The 25861-nt window shown below is 40.5% G+C and overlaps 1 protein-coding gene across 2 annotated transcripts in view; it reads right to left on the reverse strand.

The window, feature by feature from the left end:
* Positions 1–25861, reverse strand: part of LOC126329331 (trypsin delta-like) — a 75935-nt gene that overhangs the window by 48411 nt on the left and 1663 nt on the right. Inside the window, exons 2-3 of one of the 2 annotated variants that reach the window (XM_049996147.1) lie at positions 10931–11019; positions 6300–6388 (exon numbers count right to left, since the gene is read on the reverse strand). In XM_049996147.1, coding sequence (XP_049852104.1) covers positions 6300–6388; positions 10931–11019 — 178 coding nt within the window. Of the gene's footprint in view, positions 1–6299; positions 6389–10930; positions 13672–25861 lie in introns of those variants that run through there. The other variant, XM_049996146.1, reaches the window with a different exon arrangement.

Consider the following 25861-nt stretch of genomic DNA (forward strand, 5'->3'; position numbering starts at 1 on the left):
CAAACTCTTAAAACTCGCTACTGAGTAATGAATACTTTCTTTGCTTGAGGCTGGTTACCCCAAAAAATAATGTTCTTGTTTCAATTCTTTCTATTGGCTGATTACCAACTGTCCCACTTATCTCTCTCTCTCTCTCTCTTTCTGTTTTTGTACAGAAATGAATAAAGCTGGTCTCACTGGAATTTAATGAGAGACTGTTCACCTTGAACCAATTAACCGCATCTGAGAGTATGTGATTAATGGATTCCTCAAGATTACTATCTGTTCTACTGCTCATAAAAATTGTGGTATCATCAGCAAATAATATAAATTCACACAGCAGGCTTGTACATGATGGTAGATCATTTATAAAAATCAGGAATAATAGTGGCCTAAGAAATGAGCCCCGAGGAACTCCACATTTAATGGAACTCCATTCAGAATGTGAGGAAATATCACATACTCCACCTAATCTATTCAAGACAACATTTTGTTTCCTGTCTTGGAGATACGACTGTAGTCAATTGCCTGCAACACCACTTATTCCTACTAATTTTGCTTTTTGCAAGAGAATCTGGTGATCAACACAGTCAATACTTTAGACAAATCAAGAAGACACCAAGTGATAGCATTTTCTCATCAAGCATTTCTTGGACTTTATTTACAAGTGCATAGACTGCATCTTCTGTTGAATGGCCCTTTTGAAATCCAAATTGGCTCTTTCTGAGAACTCCATTCTTCAAGAGATGATCAGTAATTCTTACATGTGTTAACTTTTCTAGAAATTTAGAGAAAGCTGTTAGCAAAGAGGTAGGTTTTATTGCCCTTTTTGTACAGGGGCTTCACAATGGCATACTTAAGTCTACTGGGGACAACACCTTTCTGAAGGGAAGCATTGAAAATATGACAGTGAATGTCCCTTATCCACACAAAAGAATATTTCAATAAATTACTAGAAATATTATCAACCCATGCAGAGTTCTTACTTTTTAGAGACATGATGATTTTTTTGAATTTCATCTACAGTGACAGTGCTACACTATTCTTAACATAAATTGCTATTCCACCTTTGTCTTTACTTTCCCTACAGTGGTATGTTACTAAACTATAATTTACTATGGATGGCAAGGTACATTTATCAGTAGTATGGTGCTCAGTTAAGCACAAAATATGAGCATTATTTATACAATCCTTTTCATTAATGTTAATAAGAAGTTGATCTGTTTTGCTTAAGAGGCCTCTTATATTTGGATGAAATAAAGAGTTGCCTTCCTCTTGCTTTTTTTATTCTATTATTGCTGTTATTACATGACTGTGAATCCACTGGAGTCTGCCTTGAGACAGAAGGGAGGAGACACTTGACACTAACTACTGTTGTCCCTGCTTTTTCTTTAAGCCCACACATAAAAAATTGTTGAGATGTGAAGGAAGCTCAGGATTTCTTCTGCCCAATAAACTTTTATTTGGATTGCTTGAAATCCTTGTGGATATTTTTACTGTTGTATCTGACAATGTAATTGTTTCTATAGATGGATATGTTGTCACTCTTTCTGTTTCTTTGTTCTCTGGTCCTGACCATGTTGTTTTAGCTGCTACTACTGTTCTTATAACTTCTTTCTCAACACTTCCCACTATAATTGATTCTCCTTGTTCTAGAACTGCTGTAGCAGGATTTATTTGTAGGGAAGATATTTTGCACACCTACTTTAAAGTCGGCAGTGAGATTTTGTCACATTTCTGACAGCGATAAAAAACAATTTTCACTCAGGCTTTGATTTTCTGGCTGAGCTGTGATTTGCCCCATTTATTTAGATGCATTCCATGTGTATTGAAATGCTTTCTTTCTAAATCATCAACAGGGAGAAAAAAAGCATTTGAAGTGGTCTGGATAAAGGACAAAAAAGATCCACCATGGTTTAATAATGAAATTCAGAAGATAATGAGGAAGCAGAGGCTGTTGCACTCTCAGTTCAAAAGACAATTCACAAGTGACAAAAGCAAAGGTTAGTAGAGATTCATGCATCTGTGAAAAGATATATGCATGAAGCGTACAACAACTACCACCATCACACCTTAGCAAATGATCTGGCAGAGAACCCAAGAAAATTCTGGTCCTATGTAAAATCGCTAAGTGGGTCTAAGGCTTCCATTTGACACTTGATCAGTCTGGTGTGGAGTTGAAGATAGCAAAATGAAAGCTGAAGTTTTAAATTTTACATTCAAGAAATCATTTACACACAAGAATCACTCAAACATATCACTGCTTGACCATTGGACAGATTCCCATATGGAAAATGTAGCAGTAAGAATCCCTGGTATAGAGAAAAACTGAAATGAAACTTCCTGGCAGATTAAAACTGTGTGCCAGGCTGAGACGTGAACTTGGGACCTTTGCCTTTCACAGGCAAATGCTTTGCGGTAGAGCATTTGCCAATGTAGTTCTAGTCATGGTCTGGCACACAGTTTTAACTTGCCAGGCAGTTTCATATCAGCACACACTCTACTGCAGTGTTAAAATTTTGTTCTGGAAACAACTGAAAAATTTGAAAGCAAATAAATCACCAGGTCTGGATGGAATCCCAATTTAGTTTTACCCAGTTCACATTTATTGTGAATCTCACACTCAGCACAAAGTCCTAAGTGACCAGAAAGAAGTGCAGGTGACTACATTATGTAAGAAAGGTGAAAGACTAGACCCACAAAATTACAGACCAATATCCCTAACTTCAGTTTGCTGCAGAATCCTTGAACATATTCTCAGTTTTCATATAATAAACTTCCTTGAGAGTGAAAAGCAATGTCCACAAATCAGCAGGCTTTTAGCAAGTATTACTCATGCAAAACTCAGCTTGCCCTTTTCTCATATGATATACTGGGAACTACGGATGAAGGGCAACAGGCGGATTCCATATTTCGAGATTATCAGAAAGCATTTGACATGGTGCTCCTTTGCAGGCTGTTAATGAAGGTATTAACATATGTAACAAGTTCACAGATGTGTGTGTGGCTAAAAGAGTTCTTAAGTAATAGAAATCAATATGTTGTTCTTGACAGCGAGTGTTCACCAGAGACAAGGTTATCATCAGGATTGCCCCAGTGAAGGACGATAGGTCCACCGTTGTTCTCTATATACATAAATGATTTGGTGGACAGGTTGGGCAGCAGTTTGCAGTTGTTTGCTGATGATGCTATGGTGTATGGTAAGGTATCAAAGTTGAGTGACTGTAGAAAGACACGAGATGACTTAGACAAAAGTTTTAGTTGGTGTGATGAAATGCAGCTAGCTCTAAATGTGGAAAACTGAAAGTTAATGCAGAAGAGTAGGAAGAACAAGCCTGTAACGTTCAAATACGATATCACTGGTGGCCTGCTTGGCACTCAAGTTGTTTTAAAATTGTGTGTAATGTTGCAAAGTGATATGAAATTGAAAGAGCAAGTGAGAACTGTGGTACGGAAGGTGAATGGTCAACTTTGGTTTATTGGGAGAGTATTAGGAGAGAATGGTTCACCTGTAAAGGAGGCCACATATTCTTGAATACTGCTCAAGTGTTTGGAATCCGTTCCAGGTCGTTTGAAGGAGGACATCAAAAAAATTCAGATGTGGGCTGCTACATTTGTTATGGGTAGGTTTGAATAATGTGTAACTTACAGAGATGGTTTGGGAACTCAGATTGGAATCCCTGGAGGGGAGGAAATGTTCTTTTTGGGAAACATTATTCAGAAAATTTAGAGAACCGGCAATGGAAGCTGGCTGCCACATGATTCTACTGCCTCCATGACACCCTGCATGCAAGAATGAAAAAATAGATAAAATATGAGAAATTGAGACTCATACAGAGGAATATAGACAGTCATTTTTTTGTCACTCTATTTGCAAATGACTAGTAGTGGTACGGGGTACCCTAGTCTATACACTGTATGGTGGCTTGCAGAGATATGGATATAAATGTAGACTGCCAAGGATTATGTGATGATTTTAACAGATCAGGTCCATCCTATGGAACAATGTTTGTCCCGCAGTGATGATGTTCTGTTCCAAGATGACAGGGCCCCTGTTCACACAGCTCACATCATCAAGGACTTGTTTTGTGAGCACAAGTATGAATTGTCACATTTTACGTGGCCGTCACAGTCATCCGATCTCAATGTTATCGAGTCTTTGGGATCCACTTTGTAGAAAGGGTTCATGATTACTATTCACCTGCATCATTGTTACCTGAACTTGCCACTATTTTGCAGGAAAAGTGGTATAAGATTCCCCTGAAAACCATACAAGACCTGTATTTCTTAATTCTGAGATGCCTGGAAGCTATTTTGAATACCAACAGGCAACAGTTTTCCCCACACCATTTTAAGCATGATAATGTATTTTTGATGGTTACATATTTTTGCTCACCTCCTGTACATGGCTTTTCCTAAAACTTCCTATGCTGCTTTATAGTTAATTGAAGCACTTTCTAAGTATGTTTCACATGCTGCTTTTCTGGACTGTAAGAGCGTACTTTCCAGTCTTTTTTACTTTCAAGATAAGTATTGTGAACTATATCCCTCAGCTCAGTTCCTCGATTATCCTCACTTTTATATAATTGATAAAGTAAGAGCATTTTTTTTTCTCAATTTGGGCAAATTCTTTTGTGAACTAATTAACTTTGTGGCTTTACATTTACCTAGGAGCTAACTTTTATTAATGGGGAAGATGGACACCATATCACTATATTCTAACCATTTTTAACTCCTACTTTTCCTGTTTGACACTCATTTACATCCAATTTGTATCGTTTGACATAGCAGTAAAGAACCTAATGTGCTCTTCTGCCCGACCTCTTTCCCATGCCTCCACAAAATTCGTTGCAATAAGTTGGTTCTTATATAATTTTAAAGGCAATGGATCATGGTCTGCAAACTCTCCACCAGTCAGACTAGTCACATATTCTTATCTATGTAAATGAACAATAATATCATCTAGAGATGTCTCCATAAGTGTAATGCAAGTTTAAGAACCTTAAAATATTTTTTAAAAAAGTATTGGAATCTTGTTGAATTTTCCATTTAACACTGATAGAAACATTTCTTTTAAACTTAAATTGGTTGCTAACAACTAATTCAAAGTGGTAAAAAAAAAATTACATCACCATTTGGAGACCTATATAGGCTAACAAGTATTATATTTTCTTCAATCAGTCTCACACAATTAAACTCTGCATCTATTTCTGAGCTTTGTGGTGCCATCTCCAGTTTTCAAAATTTAAAACCATGATTGATGTAAATTCCAGTACCAACATTTTGCTTGTTTCCTGCACCACGACAGATCCTTGAGGAATGAAACTGTCTACTTGGTTTTCTGTTAACCAGTGTGCTGACACACACAGAACATCTACATTGTTAATGTTACAAAAAACGTGCTTACATTTTAATAAATGAAAGAAAGTTCTGTGATCCAGTTTTAAATTAGTGTATGAAATCAAAGCTCCATTAAATTACAGACTTGATTAGCAATCAGCATGGGTGAAGATATTTTTGAACACTGAAGTAAGACTGTACACTATTTCAATAAGTCACATGAAATAAGTACTACAAATACTACTGTAAACAGTTAAAGTAACATTTAGCTCTCCCGTAATTCAACAGTTTTGCATTTATTGACTTATTTATTGATTATTTTCCTTTCTTTTGTGCACTACATTTTATAGGTTATCTTCACTTTTCTTCCATCATTATTTCACCCACAGTTATTGAGTTATTCCTCACTACTAGTAACTGACCTCATTCCAGTTTTGTCTACCAACTGGTGAGCAGTTGGGAAAATGGATGATAGAGTAATCAACAGTAACTAGAAGCAGTGTACTGTGTAACAAACCAAACAGTATAGTCATTCTCTCTGTCACATATGTGGATTCCACATTCAAAATTTGGTGTTTGTTTTTATACTTGTGTTTGTATGGTGAAGAGCATTTTATTATTGTAGTATTCATTGTGAGTAACACATAGGAAACATAATAAATATTAGATGAATAAGTTAAAGTAATAGTGTTCTGTATGTTGAAGTTTCATGAGAAACTGTTAGCAGCAGCAACAAGAGAAAGACTAATGGAGCATGTGGTATTTGACAGAGAGAGCAGTTGGTAGCATCCACAAAGCATTTTGTGCACTTTGTGCAGAACACACCTTGTATTTGACACTTAGCAAGCTGATACCTGTTTTGTAATGAGTTGACTGCAGTTTCATCTTTGTGTTAATTTCCTTATGTGATTGAGAAAAGACTAGTAAATTTAATGTGTTAACAGAAATCACAGTTTCAGTTACCTTAATTCTGTACCCACCTTGCAACACAGTGAGCTGCAGTAATGACCCATATGTCACTCAGTATGGCAGCACCACAGATTTGAGCACCAGAAATTTCAAGAGAAAGCTATAACAAGTTTCAACATAAGAAACATTTTGCAGTGAATGTTAAAATATGACAGTACAAATCCATTGAGACTGGGAACTAACACATTAAAAATAACACATTAACTTTCCTTAGAGAAAAAACTATCTCCAGATGTTTTAAAATAAACCAATAATGAACCAAAGATTTACTTATGTAATAAATTGTCAGTCAGGGACATGTGCAATCATTTTATGTGTTATATAACTTTTATGTGTTATGTGTATAAATGATCCGACACGCAGGGTGAGCAGCAATCTGTGGCTGTTTGCTTATCATGCTGTAGTGCATGGAAAGGTGTCATCATGGAGTGATTGTAGGAGGATACAAAGACAACTTAGACAAAATTTCTAACTGATGTGATGAATGTCAGCTAGCTCTCTAAATGTAAGTTAGTGCAGATGAGTAGGAAAAGCAGTCCCATAAAGTTCGCATACATCATTAGCAGTGTGCTACTGATGCAGTCAGATTGATTAAATATGGAGAAGAAGGGAGGAGATTAGTGTTTAACATCTAATCGATAGTGAGGTCATGAGAGATGGAGCACAAGTTCCTTCAATTCATCTACCTTGTGGTCCCCAGTTTTGATGCAAATTTTCTCATTTCCGCTATTCCAAATTACTTTTGTCTTTCTTCCGCTTACTCTTGACCATATTCTATGCTTGGTAGACTGTTCATTGCATTCAGTATTTCTTCCTCTCTTTCACTGTAATCGAAATCCCATCAGCAAATCTTACTGTTGATATCCTATCATTCTGAATTTTAATTCCACTCTTGAACATTTCTTCATTTACAGAGCATAAAACTGATGACCACATTAACAACTATCTCAACAGAATGAAGAATAAATGCAGGATGAAAACATATTGAATGTTATGTCCCTGGAAGTTTGGGCTTAGGCTACTTATGTTCTTGATGCTTGTAAATGACCTCCCAAATACATTAAAACATGTTAAGGAACCACAGTGTGGACGTGTAACCAAGCCATCCAAATGCTGTAGCTAAAACAAATTCTGAACCAGAAACACTGCAATTACCAGAAATGCCAAGGATGAAATCTATTATTGTGCTAAGAGTATATGCTGGGATGATTATTGTTTCATGTTACAACCCTGTGCAGATCCAGCATTCAAGTTCAGATCCCTGTCTTTGATTTGCAGTATACTACCAATTATACCATGCAAGCACATCTCATGTGCATTCAATCATGGCTCCTCTGCTGTTCTTGCTGTATCTTTATAGGCTACCATTTTATTTCAGCTATGGAGCAACGTAGCTATTTTCTACATGGTGCAGATATTGTCACTGAGCTGAACAGCGAAGCACCATGAGAGAAGAAGTAATGTCAGATATTTCTATCAGAGATATTAACTGTTTTTGTACACACAGTCTTACCGGAGTTCTGTGTAATCAAAGCCCATCCAATTTTTAAGTAAAAAATGTACAACCTTTGATTAATTTAGTGTATCAGCTTGAAATATGAACAAGGTAAAAAAATTCTAACTTTTTTGTTGTTTACCGATGAAAACTTGAACTAGACCTACCATGATGTTGAGGTACAGCTAATATTACCATGAGTATAATTGTGATCATGGAAGACATAGATCATATGTTGATCATATTTGTAGCAAAGAAAAAAAAAACTAATAAATTATGAGACAAAAGTGCCGGCCAATTTTTACCTTCAGGAGGCAAGGCATGTAGTACTGCCAATAGACACATGAAAATGACAGTTATACACTTCCTAGTTTATGGAACTAGTATTTTCTTTCATTGGAAGGAGAGAGGAATAGGATGGGGGAAGGTTAGAAAGGAACAGCAGGTCTCTCACACCCTTGAATGAAAGGGACTCACCCATAGGACACTTATCCTTGTTGCAGGTGGGACTCTTTCATACTGGGCTGTGAGAGACTTGACATTCCTGTTTAACCTTCCCCCAGTGTATTTGTCTCTCCTCCTTGAGGAAGGAGTGATTAGTTTCATAAGCCAGGAGGTGAATTACTGTTGCTTTTATAAGTGTCTATCAGCAGTACTACACATTTCGCCTCTCGAAATCTGAAGTTACCTCACTGTTATTTTATGAAATAATATTTTGGTGCCATTTTCTACATGAGCAAAAAGTTTTCATAACACAGAAGAAAGTGTTACATTTCCAACATTAGCAAGGAATGATATCCTATCCATAAAAGTAATCAGGTTCATTAGTGGGTTTCACAAATGTACATCTTGATTTTGTCTTGTTAAGCAGCTACAAAATTACCTGTGGCTTCATAGTGCATTATTCACAGACGAAATTCATTGTCAACAATCATTTTAATTTGAGAGAGTAAAGATAGTAACAAATACAATATTATAAAAAAACAGCCCGTATTTTACCTGCTGATCCTTTTGCACAAAAAAGAGTGAGATAGTGTGTTATAACACTCTCAAAAAATTTAAATGACCCATTCCTCATCATTGTTAATGGGCCCTATGGTAAATGTAATGAATTAACTGTTACTGGAATAACAATTTAAGAAGGAGTGGTTTTGAGGTGTACACTGTAGCGGCAATACTGGTTTGTAGTTTTTATGCCATGTGATATATGCTATGCAATTACTTAAATCTTATTGCTCATAAGCCATTAACATATTGTGTAATCATGGCCAGTGGCACAGATGGAAGCACAAACATCTATGTGGCTTCTTTTACCTATAATCCATGATGAACTGATAGCTGAAAATATAAGAAGGGGGAACCATCACCATGGTAGAATTTCAGTGATTGTAAGTGTGAGAGAATCCTTTGTAGGCCAACTACCTCATTCAGACAGACTGTTCTAAATGAAACTGAGATAAATAAAATATCACACACAAACAAAATTTATTTAATAAAGTCACTGTGATGCATTTGATGTGAAAGGAGTAGAAAGAAAAGTTAATTAACTTGTTATTTGTGTATTTTATTGCATATATTATATTAAATCCCAATAGAAAACTGATATTCCGTGTGTGTACATATGTTAAATACCAGTGTTTACAAAGTAGCAGTCTATATCTGTAGGGAAAATAAGTAGAAAAGCAGAGTTACCATGTATGTTAAAAATATCAAGCTCAAATTATTGAAACCAGTTGTCCATCCTTAAATCAACTGTTGAACACCTGTGCTTGAGTCAAATAATTACTACAGTTTATGCAGGATGTAAATTATATTGTAAATGTATTAAATTATTTGACATGTTTGCAGGAAGTTTGAAAGAGACTGAGAGAGAGAGAGAGAGAGAGAGAGAGAGAGAGAGAGATTGAACATGGTTAAATATGGATCATTGTATGTAAAAAAGTAATATCTTTAGACAATCATTTAAATAGTCAGTATGTTGGTATATTTTTCACTGACACTGAATATTCACAACTATGATCTGTGGAGCATGCAAATAACAAAACTAAACTAAAATTTATTTTTTACACTGTATATAATCTCTAGTATTCCCCTAAATTAATACCTAATCCCTTTAATTTATATAAGTGCCTTCAGGGAACAGAAAGGGCTCAGATATTCACCAATTTCTTTAAGCATGTAATTTATGTACAATTTTGTTGAATGCATTCATGTTACTTCTAGCATTGTAATGATGGACATCACTGAATGTGTCTGCTCTTTGGTTTTTTGCAAAAATGTTATCAATTTATACAAGTAAAAGGATTCATCCAGATTCTGTCAAGAAAAAGAACCTTCATGGATGTGAAATTAATCAAGGTACACATTAACAGAAGTCAAGGATATAACAGAGGCTTAATCTCTACACTCTATTAATGGTGAACTATCACTAAACTGCTTACAGCTATTCTCACTTATATCATCTAAATTTAATCCAGTAAATTAGTAAGAAAGTTGCTACTTTTAAAAAGAGCTGCTGCCTTCTCAGTTTCACTGCAGTTGCTGTTTGTTTGCTGTTAGTAGCTTAATATTTACTTCATTACAATGGTATTTTCTTAAAAAAATTATTTTCCTGATACTGTAAATAGTGAGTCCAGTTTGTACTTATCATGCAGCTCTAAAACAAACACTGCCACTTGCTGTGTACGTAACAGAACTTTTCAGTTCCTGAATTTAGATATCCTGATAAGTTGTAGAAAAGGAGGCTAATGAGGTATGTTTTTAATATTCTTTTGAACTAATACAAATTCTCAGTTTCTTGCTTTATGTTTAATAGAAGCTCGTTGAATATATTACATTTGTGCTGCCCTTCTTTGTATTTCGTACTAATTTTTGTGCATTGTTAGCATTTTTTAAGTTCTGATTAGGTGGACAGAAGCTGTATTGATGAGTCCCTGATATTGCATGCCTTAAATTTGTTAAGTGCAATGTTGATATTTATTTGAACCTTCCTAGAAAACTGAAAGAAATGTAAGGAACTAATATCTTTTTTTTATAACTGTGGTCATAATCTCAACTGATTGTTTTGTTCCTGACTTAATATTTGTTTAATACACTTAGTGATTTTATATGAAAAAATGTAATCAAACTACATGCTCATGTTCGTACCTGATAGGGAAAATCTTCTATATTTGCAGTGTTTCCACCAATAATCCTGTTAGCTTCAACTATTCCATGATTTCTCTCTGACCTTACACCTGAAATAAATATGAAGTCAGTTCTGGCTACATTAAAAATTGTTTTAAATGCATGTCTAATACATAAGTTCTGCAAACAGCAAACTCTGATCATCACAGTTGAATGTTTTGTATCTACAAAAGCGGGGCTCAAAAACATAAACAGAACAAGACAATGGAGGTGTCAGGATTATCATTCCACAAAACATTTTAAAAATAACACTGAGGAATGAACATTGCACTGGAACAAAGCAAGCACAAAGCACAAAAGAGAAATATGAAGCATTTTAAAACACACTACTCCATCATTTCTGCAGTCTTCCCCAAAACGAGCTGTCAGAAAAAGAAATGTCATAGTAGGTTATGAATTACCAAAGAAATGATTGGACTCAGGACCAGAGAAAAGGAATGCAGATGAACAGGAAACATGGAGATATATGAGTAACATTAGACGAAGTACAAGAAATCAATAAGAAAAGCAAAAGCCAGTCCAATAGCAGAGTCATAGTGAATTCAAGTCATAAAAGTAAAACAGTATGGGACATAATCAGCACTCAAATATGCAGTTAAATAGTGTAAATAACCAAAATTTTATTAAGTCAATGAGAATTGAGAATAATACAGTTACATATGGAACAAAAATTGCTAATATATTCAACAACAATTTGGTGTGTGTTGTGCAAAATTTGAAGGGGGAAAGAAATCATCAGGGATCAAAGCATAATACTTGGGCAACCATCCCAATCAGTGTTCCTCAATTCAGAAATTAAAACCAAAGACATCTGTAGGAGATGATTAAATATAAAAAATATCTAATGAAGTTTGCAAATGAAGAAATAATTGAACCTCTTTTGGATACAGCAAATTGCTCTTTCAAAGGAGGATGATTTGCGAGAAATTAAAAATAAGCAAAGTAGAACCAACATACAAGAAAGGTTACAAAGATGACCTGATAACTACAGACTAATATCTTTAATCTCTAATTTTTCAGAGATGGTCATGTATAGTAGGATGTCAACATTTCTCAAGAAACATAGGATTCTGATTCCAGCACAACATAGTTAAAAGCCGTGCAGCACCAAATGAAAAACGTGATAGGTATAGTGTACATAGGCATGCAGTGCAGTGGATAAAATGTGTCAGTAACAAAAAGTAGTATGTGATAACAGAATATGAATACAGATCTGTCATCAGGGATCTGTGCTTGGCCCATTTCTATTCAACCTGTTTATAATCAATATAGAAGAAGTGATTCTTGAGTTTCTCCCGGCGTATTTGATAATCAAAATATCCACAGGTGTACTGCCGGCAGTACACTCATGGATATTTTAATATAAAAGAAAGTGAGAAAGATAAGTTATGACATGACATTAGTGAGTGTAGAAGAAAATCTAGAAACACTGGAAAGAAATGGGTTTATGTTGACAAATAATGCAGTATGGTGACTCATACACAGTGACTTCCTTACAGATCTAAAAAAAGTAATGTTCATGATTCACAAATAGGGAAAAATAGGAAGAAAAGGAATATCGCACACATATATAAATAGATTAAACAAGGTTGGAAGAAGTTACCGCTATAAAATTTTTGTGAATTACAGTTTACAAAAAGCTCCAATGGAGACAAGATATAGGCAATGTCTGTTGTAAAGTAAGCACTGTAATATTTATTATGTAACAGCTTACACATTATGTTAACAAAAAACTTCTATGTCCTGTGTAACCTGCTTTATTTGAACCATACTTGCAGTACGGAATTACTGTTTGGGGAAACTCCAGTAGCAATAATACAAAAAAATGGTTGATTTGCAAAAACAGGCCATTAGGTCCATTTGGAATAAAAAATGAATAAACTCATGCAGAACTGCTTTCTGTAATCTAAAAATGTTGACTTTTGCATCTATGTACATATACAGAACAATTATATAATTAGTGGAAGATGGTAGATTACTAGAAAAAATGCAGATGTTCATTCACATGATACAAGTAATAAAGGCCAGCTGAGAAGTATACCACATAGACTGTGAACTGTTCAAAAGATCCTCACTACTCAGGTGTACAATTGGTAAAGCATACTCCTAAGAGTCTACATGACTGTATGAGTGAAAGGACATTCTAGAAACTTCTAAAGTACTAGTTAATGGAAATAATTTTATGGTGTATAAGAGTATGTGTGAAAAAAATAGTAGGGAATGCTGTTATTACTTGTATCTATATATATTGTAATCAATGGAAAATATTGTAGTGTGATGTATGTAAATAACGTCTAGTATGACATTTTATATTGTAATATAAAGGCTAAATATTTTAAAATATTTGGTTAAGTTGACCTGTTCTATATTACAAATACACACTCTTTAATCAAATGAGACAAAATGAAAATCAATCACTGAAACTTAGAGTGAGACAAATAACATTATGTTGTCGAGTTTATTGTTGTAATAATCAAATTATTTGCAGATTAGCCCACAGAAAATTCTTACTCTATCTATCCAAAATAACTCTAATTAACAATAACAGTTGTCTTTCAGATCTATGCATTTCACTATGTGGCCATGCTGCTCTCATTGTAAATACATAATATGCTTAAAAATGATCTGTAATTGAATAAAATCTGCTTGTGTGATTAAAACAACAAAAATATTGACAGCTGGGAGCATTTGATTTCATTAAACTTGCAGTCAAAATTGAGTTTATAGAATTTTATTTAATTTATTTGTTCACCTAAAAGTCTTTCTAGATTGCCAAACAGTGAAAAATCCAGGATGGAGTTACAACAACATGGATAGGATAGATTTGCTGCAACTCATTACAAGATCTTTAGTGACAAACTGGTAATGCCTCATGACTGACAGCCGTGCTGAATTGGGACACTGCACTGTGACCAGAGTAAACAGGTGTCAACCAGTGAGTGTGCTGCGAAATCATGTCCCCACTGTTTTTCCCCCGCATATAAGACCAAATTGCCCTTCACGAAATGTGACTTGCTTTGCTTGTGGAAAGCCAGGTCATGTACAATCTTCGTGCTTGCAACAGAAAAAGAGCTCTACCCGCATTCACTCTCTAGTACAACGACAGTCAAACAAACGGTGAACTTAGTAATTGCTGGACGTTGTGTGCGACCTCAGTTAGACACTGGCGCTTCTATTACACTGCTTAGTCATCCCACTTATGAACAGTTGGGCTCACCACAGTTGACAAAATCTTGCACGCAAATTACTGCTTATATGGATCAGGACATTCCAGTGCTTGGTACATGTAGTCTGCGTGCCACATTCCAGTCTCATACCAGAACAGTGACATTTACCTTTTTGTGATCATGAAACTGTGAAAATATTTTTGGGACAGATTCATTTGATTTGTTCGGTCTTCATATTCAGGACAATGTACGTTCTGTTTCTACTTTCAATCCAAAAGACAGTGTTACTCAATTGATTGAGGAGTTATCTGAAGGACTTGGCAGAGCAAATAATTTTGTGGTGCACGTTACAATGAAGGACGCTGCGCAACCTGAAGTTTTGAGGATGCGTCTCATCCTTCTTGCACTTGGAGAGAAAGTTGCAGGTGAACTTTAAGAATGGCAAGACAATGGTGTTACTGCTCCTATCTAGACTAGTCAATGGGCTTCCCCCTCAGTCATATTACCAAAGTCTTTTGGAACACTTCAACTTTGTGTTGACTTTAAACCCACTGTGAATCTGCAAACAATAATTGATGCTTGTTCGTTTCCTCACCCTGAGGAATTAATGGACATGCTTGGTGCGGGCCACTATTTTTCAAAAATTGACTTACGCGATGTGAATTTGTAAATTCTGCTCAATGAGGAGTTCTCAGAAAGGGTTTGTAGTCAACTCACATTTACAGGTGCTCATATTTTTGCTCTTACCCTTTGGTAGCGTTTCCATGCCTGCTGCATTCCAACGCTATTTAGAACAGCTTACTGCAAATGTGATTTCTCAGTTTCTCCAGGCGTATTTCTTGCTCGAACAGTCCACGGGTGTACTGCCGGTCCATAGTGTCCAACGGGTACAATATTTTGACGATCAGATATGTCGCCATGGTCAGGTGCGCTGACGAACTGAGTGAGCTCCTGAGGGCGGGCGGCTGCCTTAAGTCCCCTGCGTGGTGTTCTCTCTGCCGTCCGCGCCCGCGGTCGCTCGTCGGCGGTCGCTGAGACGCGTCTGCGTCTGTGATGGTGTCGGTGTAATTGTCTCATCCACCCTGGTCACCCGTTCTTTTTCATTGCTCAGTTCGTTAGCACACCTGGCGATGGCGACATGTCTGATCGCCGAAATATTGTGCCAGTTGGACACTAAGGACCGGCAGTACATCCATGGACTGTTCGAGCTTATTGCAAAAGTTCCATTCTGTTCAAATTACTTTGACGATATTGCGGTGTCAGGACCTACACCAGAGGAACATGTAAGTAACCTTCGTACACTATTTCATGTAGTTTGAGCTGCAGGTTTGCAGTGTCACCTGAGCACATGTGCCTTTTTTTAGTCTGAAATTCACTACTTAGGCCATGTTCTTAATAGCCAGGGCGTTCATCCTCTCCACTCATATTTGCTGACCATGCATCAATTTCCTGTCCGGTGGAACGAGCCGGCATTGCAAACAGTTCTTGAGAAGATGGCATATTATATCCAGTTTGTACACAATGCAGCCCAGATCGTGGCTCTGTTGCATCGTTTGTGCCGGAAGAATGTGCCTTTTGTTTGGACCAAGAGTGTCAGGATGCATTCCAGAAACTTAAAAATGCCTTATTGAGTGAGCGATGCGTTGTTCATTTCGATCCCGCTAAGTCTGTGGTTTTGGCGGTGGACGCTTCTTTGTAAAGAATCGGTGCTGTGCTGTCGCACATTTTGGTTCACAGGACAGGGCAACTGCTTTTGCTTCCAAGCTAATGACCAAGACTCACTCTAATTATTCCCAAATGTAGAAGGAAGCGCTCGCTGTTACATGGCGTGACAAAGTTTCACCATTATCTGTTTGGCTGGAAGTTTTACCTAGTTATGCACCTTAAGCCACTTCAGTACTTGTTTCATCCATCCGAAACTGTTCCACCACGCACGGATCAGAAGCTGAAATGTTGGGCTTTGTTATTGTCAAAGTGTCAGTAAGAAATACTATAACGGCCCACATCAAGCACGGAAATGCTGACGCCCTTTCTCGACTTCCTGTTGGTCCTGATTCTGCCTTCGATGATACTGCCGCATTGTGTTGTCAGATCGATGCACGAGACACTGAACTTTTACGGACTTTTCCACTGAACTACAGGAAAACTGCACAAGCCACAGATCCATACCCTGACCGAGCGAGGTGGCGCAGTGGTTGCACACTGGACTCGCATTCGGGAGGACGACGGTTCAATCCCGTCTCCGGCCATCCTGATTTAGGTTTTCCGTGATTTCCCTAAATCGCTTCAGGCAAATGCCGGGATGGTTCCTTTGAAAGGGCACGGCCGATTTCCTTCCCCATCCTTCCCTCACCCGAACTTGCGCTCCGTCTCTAATGACCTCGTTGCCGACGGGACGTTAAACACTAATCTCCTCCTCCAATCTCACCATACTCTGACTTGAACTTATTCTTACCCTACATCAATACTGCTTGGCCAGTATTTAACTAATAGCTTGTGGGATGCTCAGGGTAAAGGAGTTGCAGGGAGCAGTCTTACATGTGGCACACAGGCATCTGAGTCCAGCTCTGTAAATGCTGGATCAGATCCTGCTAGGCCTGCGGAAACTGCAGAACCATTTGCCGCCAGAGTGGGAACTCGTAGTTAAACCACACAAGCCTAATCTACCACTATATTACCACATAGCAGGGGCTGAGATTAGTGACTGTAGGAGGATACAAGATGACTTGGACAGGATTTGTGATTGGTGTAAAGAATGGCAGCTAACTCTAAATATAGATAAATGTAAATTAATGCAGATGAATAGGAAAAAGAATCCCGTAATGTTTGAATACTCCATTAGTAGTGTAGCGCTTGACAGTCACGTCGATGAAATATTTGGGCGTAACATTGCAGAGCGATATGAAGTGCGACAAGCATGTAATGGCAGTTGTGGGGAAGGCGGACAGTCGTCTTCGGTTCATTGGTAGAATTGTGGGAAGATGTGGTTCGTCTGTAAAGGTGACCGCTTATAGAACACTAATACGACCTATTCGTGAGTAGTGCTCGAGCGTTTGGGATCCCTATCAGGTCAGATTGAGGGAGGACATAGAAGCAATTCAGAGGCGGGCTGCTAGATTTGTTACTGGTAGGTTGGGTCATCAAGCGAGTGTTATGGAAATGCATCAGGAACTCGGGTGGGAGTCTCTGGAGGAAAGGAGACGTTCTTTTTGTGAATCGCTACTGAGGAAATTTCGAGAACCAGCATTTGAGACTGACTGCAGTACAGTTTTATTGCCGCCAACTTATATTTCGCGGAAAGACCACAAAGATAAGATAAGAGAGATTAGGGCTCGTACAGAGGCATATAGGCAGTCATTTTTCCTTCGTTCTGTTTGGGAGTGGAACAGGGAGAGAAGATGCTAGTTGTGGTACGAAATACTCTCCGCCACGCACCGTATGGTGGGTTGCGGAGTATTTATGTAGATGTAGATGTAGATCTGGCACGACTGTATAAATCAATACAATTTCCAATTAGCAAAGAGCAAGCTAAGTTCACACGTTGCACCTTACATGTATGCATCTTACATTGCGGAACCTTCGGGATGTTCGCCCAATAAAGACACAGGAGGTACTGCTGTTCACATAAGATGGTGGTAGTGACGTGATGACGACACTAACTAAACTCTGACATTGTCAGAGGGAGAGGGTTACCATCTGCCTGACCCGGTTGCTGCATATGGTTCCAGCACGTGTGAGGTGCAGTTGTACGGGTATGTAGGCAAAGCAGAAGGTTTGGATAGTCCACAGACATCCTGTAACCCGCAATCCTATTTCCAGCAAGCAGGGCACACTGGGTTTATTCTGTATGCATTACCGAAGTTGTAGTAGCGAAATGCTACGAGCAAGATAGGGTCGTGCAGCTAAACGTTTGGAACTGCACAGGAGTGGAATATTTGTTAACGGGACAGACTGTGACATAACAGGGCAGACCTTTCACCTGTCAGCCTGTATTACAGGGGAAACCAAGTCCAGCATCATGCAACTACAGCCGTACTAGCCAAGGAAGCCACTAGCCATGCTCCCAGTGAGAAATCTGTTCTACCTGAATGTAACTTTGGATCCTAGGCAAATTCTGTCCTTACACTGTCTAAGAGACAGACAAGAGGAACGTGTTTCAGTACACATTTGCAACAGTATCGGGAGGAGCAGCAGCACATGATCAAGACCATAAGCGTCACAGCCACAGACATAGGGTTGGTACTGATCCTGTTTTGGGCAGCCTACGTCTACTTTAGCCGGCCGGTGTGGCCGAGCGGTTCTAGGCGCTGCAGTATAGAACCGCGCGACCTCTACGGTCGCAAGTTCGAATCCTGCCTCGGGCATGGATGTGTGTGATGTCCTTAGGTTAGGTTTAAGTAGTTCTAAGTTCTAGGGGACTGATGACCTCAGCTGTTAAGTCCCATAGTGCTCAGAGCCATTTGAACCATTTGAACGTCTACTTTAGGCGGTGGGCCTCTCGTGAATGCTATCCTTCATCAGATACCGTTGGACTGGTTCGTACATGAGAAGCTACGAGGGGAGCAAGAAACTGCAGGGATGTTACTGGGTCATTTAACTGTGATACCATACATGTTACTCATTGGAATGAATGGAGGAAAATATTATTCGTGTGTTAATACTTCAGATCGGCTTAATACTAAAGATGGGATGTATTTTAGTGTTCAACGTCCATTCGATGACAAGGTCACTAGAGACTGAGTACTAGCTCGGGCAGGAGAAGACTGCAAATGGAAGTCAGCTGTGTCCTTTTCCAAGGAAGGACCCTAGAATTCAGGTTAATCAGTTTAGGTAAACCACAGATAATCCATATTTGAATGGCTAGTTGGAGATTTGAACCGTATTCCTCTTGATTTTCTTGCACAATAAAGGAAGTGATACAGTACTAAAACCCACTTCCAGACATGGTGTTTTTGAATGCTGGTCCAGTTCGTTCTGCAAAATCTGATTTACATTTTTAGTTTTTTTCTCAACCCATATGGCTGAAACATTCAGGTAACTCCTTATCTCACAGAAAATCTATTATCTCTTTCAATAGAGCTTACCGCCCCCCTCAAATGACATGTAGTCAATGGACATTCTACCACATGAGGTGATAAAAGTCATGGAGACCTCCCAATATCTTGCCCGATCTCCTTTTGCCTGGCATAGTGCAGTAACTCGATGCAGCATGTACTCAACAAGTCGCTGGAAGTCCCCTGTAAAACAATGAGCCATGCTGTCTCTACAGTCGTCCACAATTGCGAAAGAGTTGCTTGTGCATGATTTTGTGCACGAACTGACCTCTCGATTTTGCTCTATAAATGTTCGATGCGGTTTATGTTGGGTATTCTGTGTGGTCAACCATTTGCTCTAATTGTCCACAATGTTCTTCATACCACACGAAAACAATTGTAGCCTGGTGACACAGTGCATTGTCATCCATAATAATTCCATTGTTGTCTGGGGACATGACTTCCATGAATGGTTTTAAATGGTCTCCAAGTAGCTGAACATCCATAGGATCTACCCCATTCCATATAAATACAGCCCATACCATTATGGAGCCACCACCAGCTGGCACAGTGCCCTGTTGACAGGTCAATAGCTTCATGGGGTCGGTGACACACTCGAACCCTACCATCAGCTCTTACCAACTGAAATCAGGACTCATATGACCAGGCCGTCGTTTTTCAGTCGCCTAGGATCCAGCCGATATGGTGACAAGCCCAGGAAAGGCGCTGCAAGCTATCTCGTGCTGTTAGCAAAGGAACTCACGTCGGTCATCTGCTGCCATAGCCTATTAACGCCAAATTTCTCCACATTTTCCTAACCGATATGTTCGTCGTATGTCCCACATTGATTTTTGCAGTTATTTCACGCGTTGTTGCTTGTCTGTTAGCGACAACTCTACTTAAACGCCGCTATTCTCAATCGTTAAGCGAAGACTGTCGGCCACTATTTTGTCTGAGGTGAGAGGTAATGCCTGTAAGTAAGCGATTTACAAAATGCAGTGCCCCATGCGCCTAGCTCCAACTACCATTTCGCGTTCGAAGTCTTTTAATTCTCGTCTTGCGTCTGTAGCCACATCGGAAACCTTTTTACATGAATCGCATGAGTACAAATGACAGCCACGCCAATGCACTGCCCTTTTATACCTCGTGCACGCGGTACTACCGCCATCTGTAAATGGGCATATCGCTGTACCATGACTTGTGTCACCTCCGTTCACTTCAACGAAGATGAAATAAAATGTGATAGAAATAAAATGTGATATGCCTATCAGGAATATATTCCAAAACTTCGCTGACAACAATGGTGCTAAGAATGATGGTATTGCAAATCTACATCCAGATACATACTCCGCAAGACACCGTACGGTGCGTCGCGGAGTGCGACCATCTGCCGGTATTATTCCAGCTTCAGGTTGCGCCGGAACTTTCTGCAGGACGCCTCAACCTGAAGCACACGAACTGGGACCAATTTCGTGATTCTGTTGCCTTCTCTCTTGACGTCATCCACGACCCAGACGAAATCGACGAGACCTCCGTAGAACGGTTCGCCACTTCCATCACGGACGCCCTGGAACTGGCCACACCACCTCCAAGGCCACCTCATCGTCCACCACCGGATCTGCCACCGCACATATTGGACTCCATACGCACCAGGAATAGACTCTGCCGTGAGTGGCGCCTCACGCGCGACGCAGCACTGAAACAACGCATCAACCAACTTAGACGAGACATACGGGCAGCCATAATTGAACACCGGAACCAGCGATGGGCTGCGAAGCTGCGATCGTTTACGCCCGACCCGATGAACTTTAACTCCATCAGGTTCTTCACAAATAGACGAAGCCGGATACCGCCGTTGACAAATGATGACCGCACTGTGTACAAGTCGGAAGACAAGGCCAATATGCTGGCGGACGTTTTCGAAACGAACTTTCGACCGCTGGACGACGGAGTTGACCCCCAGCGGGTTGCAGACATTGAAAACGAAGTTACTACCATACTTCGTGCAGCCGACGACGACGCCGACAACGATGACGACCTCATCCCTCCAGTAACGCCTGCTGAAATCGACGCTGGCATCCGGGCCTTACCCGCCAGCAAAGCACCTGGCTGCGACGACATCACGGGAAGGACTTTAAAGCAACTCCCGTGGACCGCGATTGTGCACTTGGCAACCATCTTTAATTGGATTTTTGCTACGGGCAAGTACCCAGCAGCGTGGAAACATTCTATAGTGGTGGCTGTCCCGAAACCTGGGAAGAACCGACGACTACCCACCAGTTACAGACCGATAAGCTTGCTACCACACCTCAGTAAGCTCTTCGAAAGGCTCCTGTTGAAGAGGCTCCACACCATCATGGACCGCCTCCAAGTTCTGCCACCGGAGCAGTTTGGCTTCCGATCTGGTCATTCCACGACACAGCAGATTCTTAGGGCAACAGAATATATTACGTCAGCCTTCAACAATGGAGATTTCTGTGGTGCTGTTCTTCTGGACGTGATGAAGGCGTTCGATAGTGTATGGCATCAGGGCCTCATTTGGAAGCTTAGCGCCTTCGGATTCCCCAGGGCGTACGTCAAGCTCGTTGCCGCCTACCTCCACCAACGCACCTTTGCGGTCAGAGTAGGGGATGCACTTTCCACGGCTAGACCTATCCGTGCAGGGGTCCCACAGGGCTCAGTCCTCGGACCAGTCCTGTACTCCGTCTTTACATCGGACCTTCCGACACCACCAAGAGTCGACAAAGCCATTTACGCCGATGACACCATGATATACACGAGGGAGAAATGGCTTGAAGTCCTTGTCCCACGACTGCAGAGTGCCTGCTATGCCCTGGAGGAATGGGCAGGAAAGTGGCGCATCCGGTTCAACCCACAGAAGACGCAAACCATCATCTTCACCAAGAGGAGACCTGGCCCTCGCCGACTTCGACATCTTCGGAACCTCCGACTTTATGGAACCGAACTGCAGTGGACGGACTCTGTTAAATACCTAGGAGTGACCATGGACAAACAACTTACATGGAAGCGCCACATCGACGACGTCCGCGCTAACGTGTCACGAAGGATAGGGGCACTTTTCCCCTTCATCAACGAAGGCTCGGACTTATCGATAGCCAACGGACTGTTGATATTCAGGATGTACATTCGCCCCATCTTTGACTATGCCTGTGAGGTATGGGGCAATGCAGCAAAGACACATCTTCAGCGCCTTCAATCGCTCCAGAATAAGATACTTCGCCGTGTTTTCCACGTTCCCCCGCAGTTTCCTCACCGATACATTCATGAAGCAGCCGAAGAATTGGAGGTACCGCAGAGATATAAGCAGCTTGCACGACGATTTTATGCCAGGACTGAAACTTCGACCAACCCACTGATACGACACCTTGGAGCACCGCCTCAGCCAAGGGAACGCTATGCGCGACCCATTGCCATGCTTGAAAGGTAAAAATGTAAAAAGAAAACAATCCGAAATACGACGGAATCTGCACCCAAGATGGAAACTGATTCATGCCCGCCCACACCCATGACACACAAACAAATAAAGATGTTCAACACAAACCTACCCCCCTGAGAGATGTAGGAAATGCTTACAAGTAAACCCTGCACCACCAAGCTGAAGCAGATCAGCCAGAAGAAAAGCGGAAGTAGGAGTGTACTTTTCATCACTGCTAGTCATTTCCGGCAGAGGGTACCCTGTACAACTACTAGTAATTTCCTTTCTTGTTTCATTCGCATACAGAGCAAAGGGAAAACTACTGCCTGTGTGCCTCCATTGAACACCTAATTTCTCTTATCTTATCTTATCTACGTGGTTCTTATGCGAAATGTAACTTGGCGGCAGCAGAATCGTTCTGCAGTCAGCCTCATATGACGGTTCTCTAAATTTTCTGAATTGTGTTCCTCTAAAGGAATATCGTCTTCCTTCCAGGAATTCGCATTTGAGTTTCCAAAACATCGCTGTGATATTTGCACGTTGTTCGAACGTATCAGTAACAAATCTAGCAGCCCACCTCTGAATTGCTTCAATATCTTGCTGCAATCCAGCCTGGTGCGGATCCCAAACACTCGGCCAATACTCAAGAACGGGTCGTACTAATGCCATATATGTGGTCTCCTTCACATATGAACCACACTTTTCTAAAAGTCTCCCAGTAAACTGAAGTGGACCATTTGCCTTCCGCACTACAACACTACAACCCTTACATGCTCGTTCCATTTCATATCGCTTCTTATCGATACGCCTACATACTTCATGAACGTGATTGTGTCAAGCAGGACACTGCTACTACTGTATTCGAATATAAGAGGGCTTGTTTCCCTACTCATTTGCGGTAAATTACATTTTTCTACATTTAGAACTACCTGCCACTCATTGCACCAACTATCCTCCCACAGTCACTCAATGAGGATACCTTACTGTACATCACAGTATCATCAGCAAACAACAGCAGAGTGTTGCTCATTCTGTTGTTCGCCAGATCATTTATGTATGTAGAAAATAACAGCAGTCCTATTATACTTCTCTGGGGTATTCCTGACGCTACCTTTGCCCCAGATGAACACTCACTGTCGAGAACAATGTACTAGGTTCTGTTACTTAAGTCTTCGAGCCACTCACATATATGCTAACCTTCAATGGCGCAGTAAGTCAAATACTTCTTGGAAATCTAAAAATATGGAATCTACCTGATGCCCTTCATCCACAGGTTCGCAGGATATCGTGTGAGAAAAGGACAAGCTGAGTTTAACACGAGCGATGCTTTCTAGAAACGTGCTGATTCGTGTACTGACGCTTTCCCATCTCAAGGAAATATAAAACTCTCCGTCCGAACAGGCCATGGAAGGCCCAACGCTACCGACCGGCCGCCGTGTCATCCTTAGCCCACAGGCGTCATTGGATGCACACCGCTCTCTTGGCCGTATGTCAGTTTATGAGACCAGAGCCGCTACTTCTCAATCAAGTTGCTCCTCAGTTTGCCTCACAAGAGCTGAGTGCCAAAAGCCCTCGGCAGATCGGATGGTCACCCATCCAAGTGCTAGCCGAGCCCGACAGCGCTTAACTTCGGTAATCTGATGGGGGCTGGCGTTACCTATGCAGCAACGCCATTGGCTCAAGGAAATATACTGGGTGATTTTTTGACCGTGTACAAACTCCAGGGATTGATCAATGAGAGGATGCAGAACAAAAAAGGTCTAATGAACTTATGTCCGGAAATGCACGGTTTCCTTGCTAGCGACAGTTTATTCAATCATACATTGTTACAGAGACTGCGGTCTAATACGCGCTGTACCATGCAGCCACAGTTAGTGTATGTGTTCAAAATGGTTTCCCTGTGCCTCAACACATGTGTGTACGCACTGTAGCTCTGCCTCATACGTTCACAACAGTCAGGCAGCATCCGAACGGTATCAAAGGCAGCATGAACACGCTGGTCCAGTGTCTCCACATCTGGAATGGGCTCTGCATACATGATACTTTTGAGATGGCTCCAAACCAGAAATCGCACGGGTTGAGTTGAAGTGAATGAGCAGGCCATGCAGCTGCCCCTTCTCGTCCGATCCATCGACCAGGAAAGACACGGTTGAGATGCGACCAGACGTTAACGGCGAAGTGGGATGGAGCACCACCCTGTAGCAGCCTCATAACCCTTCGAATCAACAATGGCACTTCTTCAAGCAGGGGAGGCAAAGTCACCTACAAGAAAAGCTGGTAGTTCCGGCCTGTTAGGTGACGTGGAAGGAACACTGGTCCCAAAATATGGTCGCCAATTATCCCCGCCCACACATTCCGGCTGCACCGAATCTCATGATTCGCTGTCACCATACCATGTAGGTTATGAATACTATCCCACAGATGACTGTTGCATTTCCGGACATAAGTTCATTGAATCTTTTTTGTCCCACATCCTCTCATCGATCAAACCATAGAGTTTGTACATGGTGGAAGAAACACCCTGTACATTACATATTCAAAAATTCTGCAGCAAACAGATGTTAAGGATATTGGTCTGTAATTTTTCGGGTTCGTTCTTTTACCCTTCTTACACACAGGAGTCACTTGCGCTTTTTTTTTCAGTCGCTTGGGACTTTACGCTGGTCCACAGATTTGCGATAAATGCAAGCTAAATAAGGGGGCAATGCCGTACAGTACTCTTTGTAAAAACGAATTAGGATTCCATCCGGACCTGGCCATTTATTTGTTTTCAACTGTTTCAGTTGTTTCCCAATGCCATTGATGCCTATTACTACACTGAAGAGTTAAAGAAACTGGTACACTTGCCTAATATCGTGTAGGGCCCCTACGAGCGCGCTGAAGTACCATAACACGACGTGACATGGAATCGACTAATGTCTGACGTAGTGCTGGAGGGAACTGAAACCATGAATCCTGCAGGACTGTCATAAATCCGTAAGAGAACGAGGGGTTGGAGATATCTTCTGAACACCACGTTGCAAGGCATCCCAGATTTGCTCCATTATGTTCATGTCTTGGGAGTTTGGTGGCGAACGGAAGTGTTTAAACTTAGAAGACAGTTTCTGGAGTCACTCTGTACCAATTCTGGACATGTTGGGTGTCACATTGTCCTGCTAGAATTGCCCAAGTCCATCGGAATGCACAGTGCAAATAAATGGGTGCAGGTGATCAGACAGGATACTTACATACGTGTCACCTGTCAGAGTCGCATCTG

The sequence above is a fragment of the Schistocerca gregaria genome, chromosome 2, assembly GCF_023897955.1.
Source record: "Schistocerca gregaria isolate iqSchGreg1 chromosome 2, iqSchGreg1.2, whole genome shotgun sequence".
In the NCBI taxonomy this organism is placed as follows: Eukaryota; Metazoa; Arthropoda; class Insecta; order Orthoptera; family Acrididae; genus Schistocerca; species Schistocerca gregaria.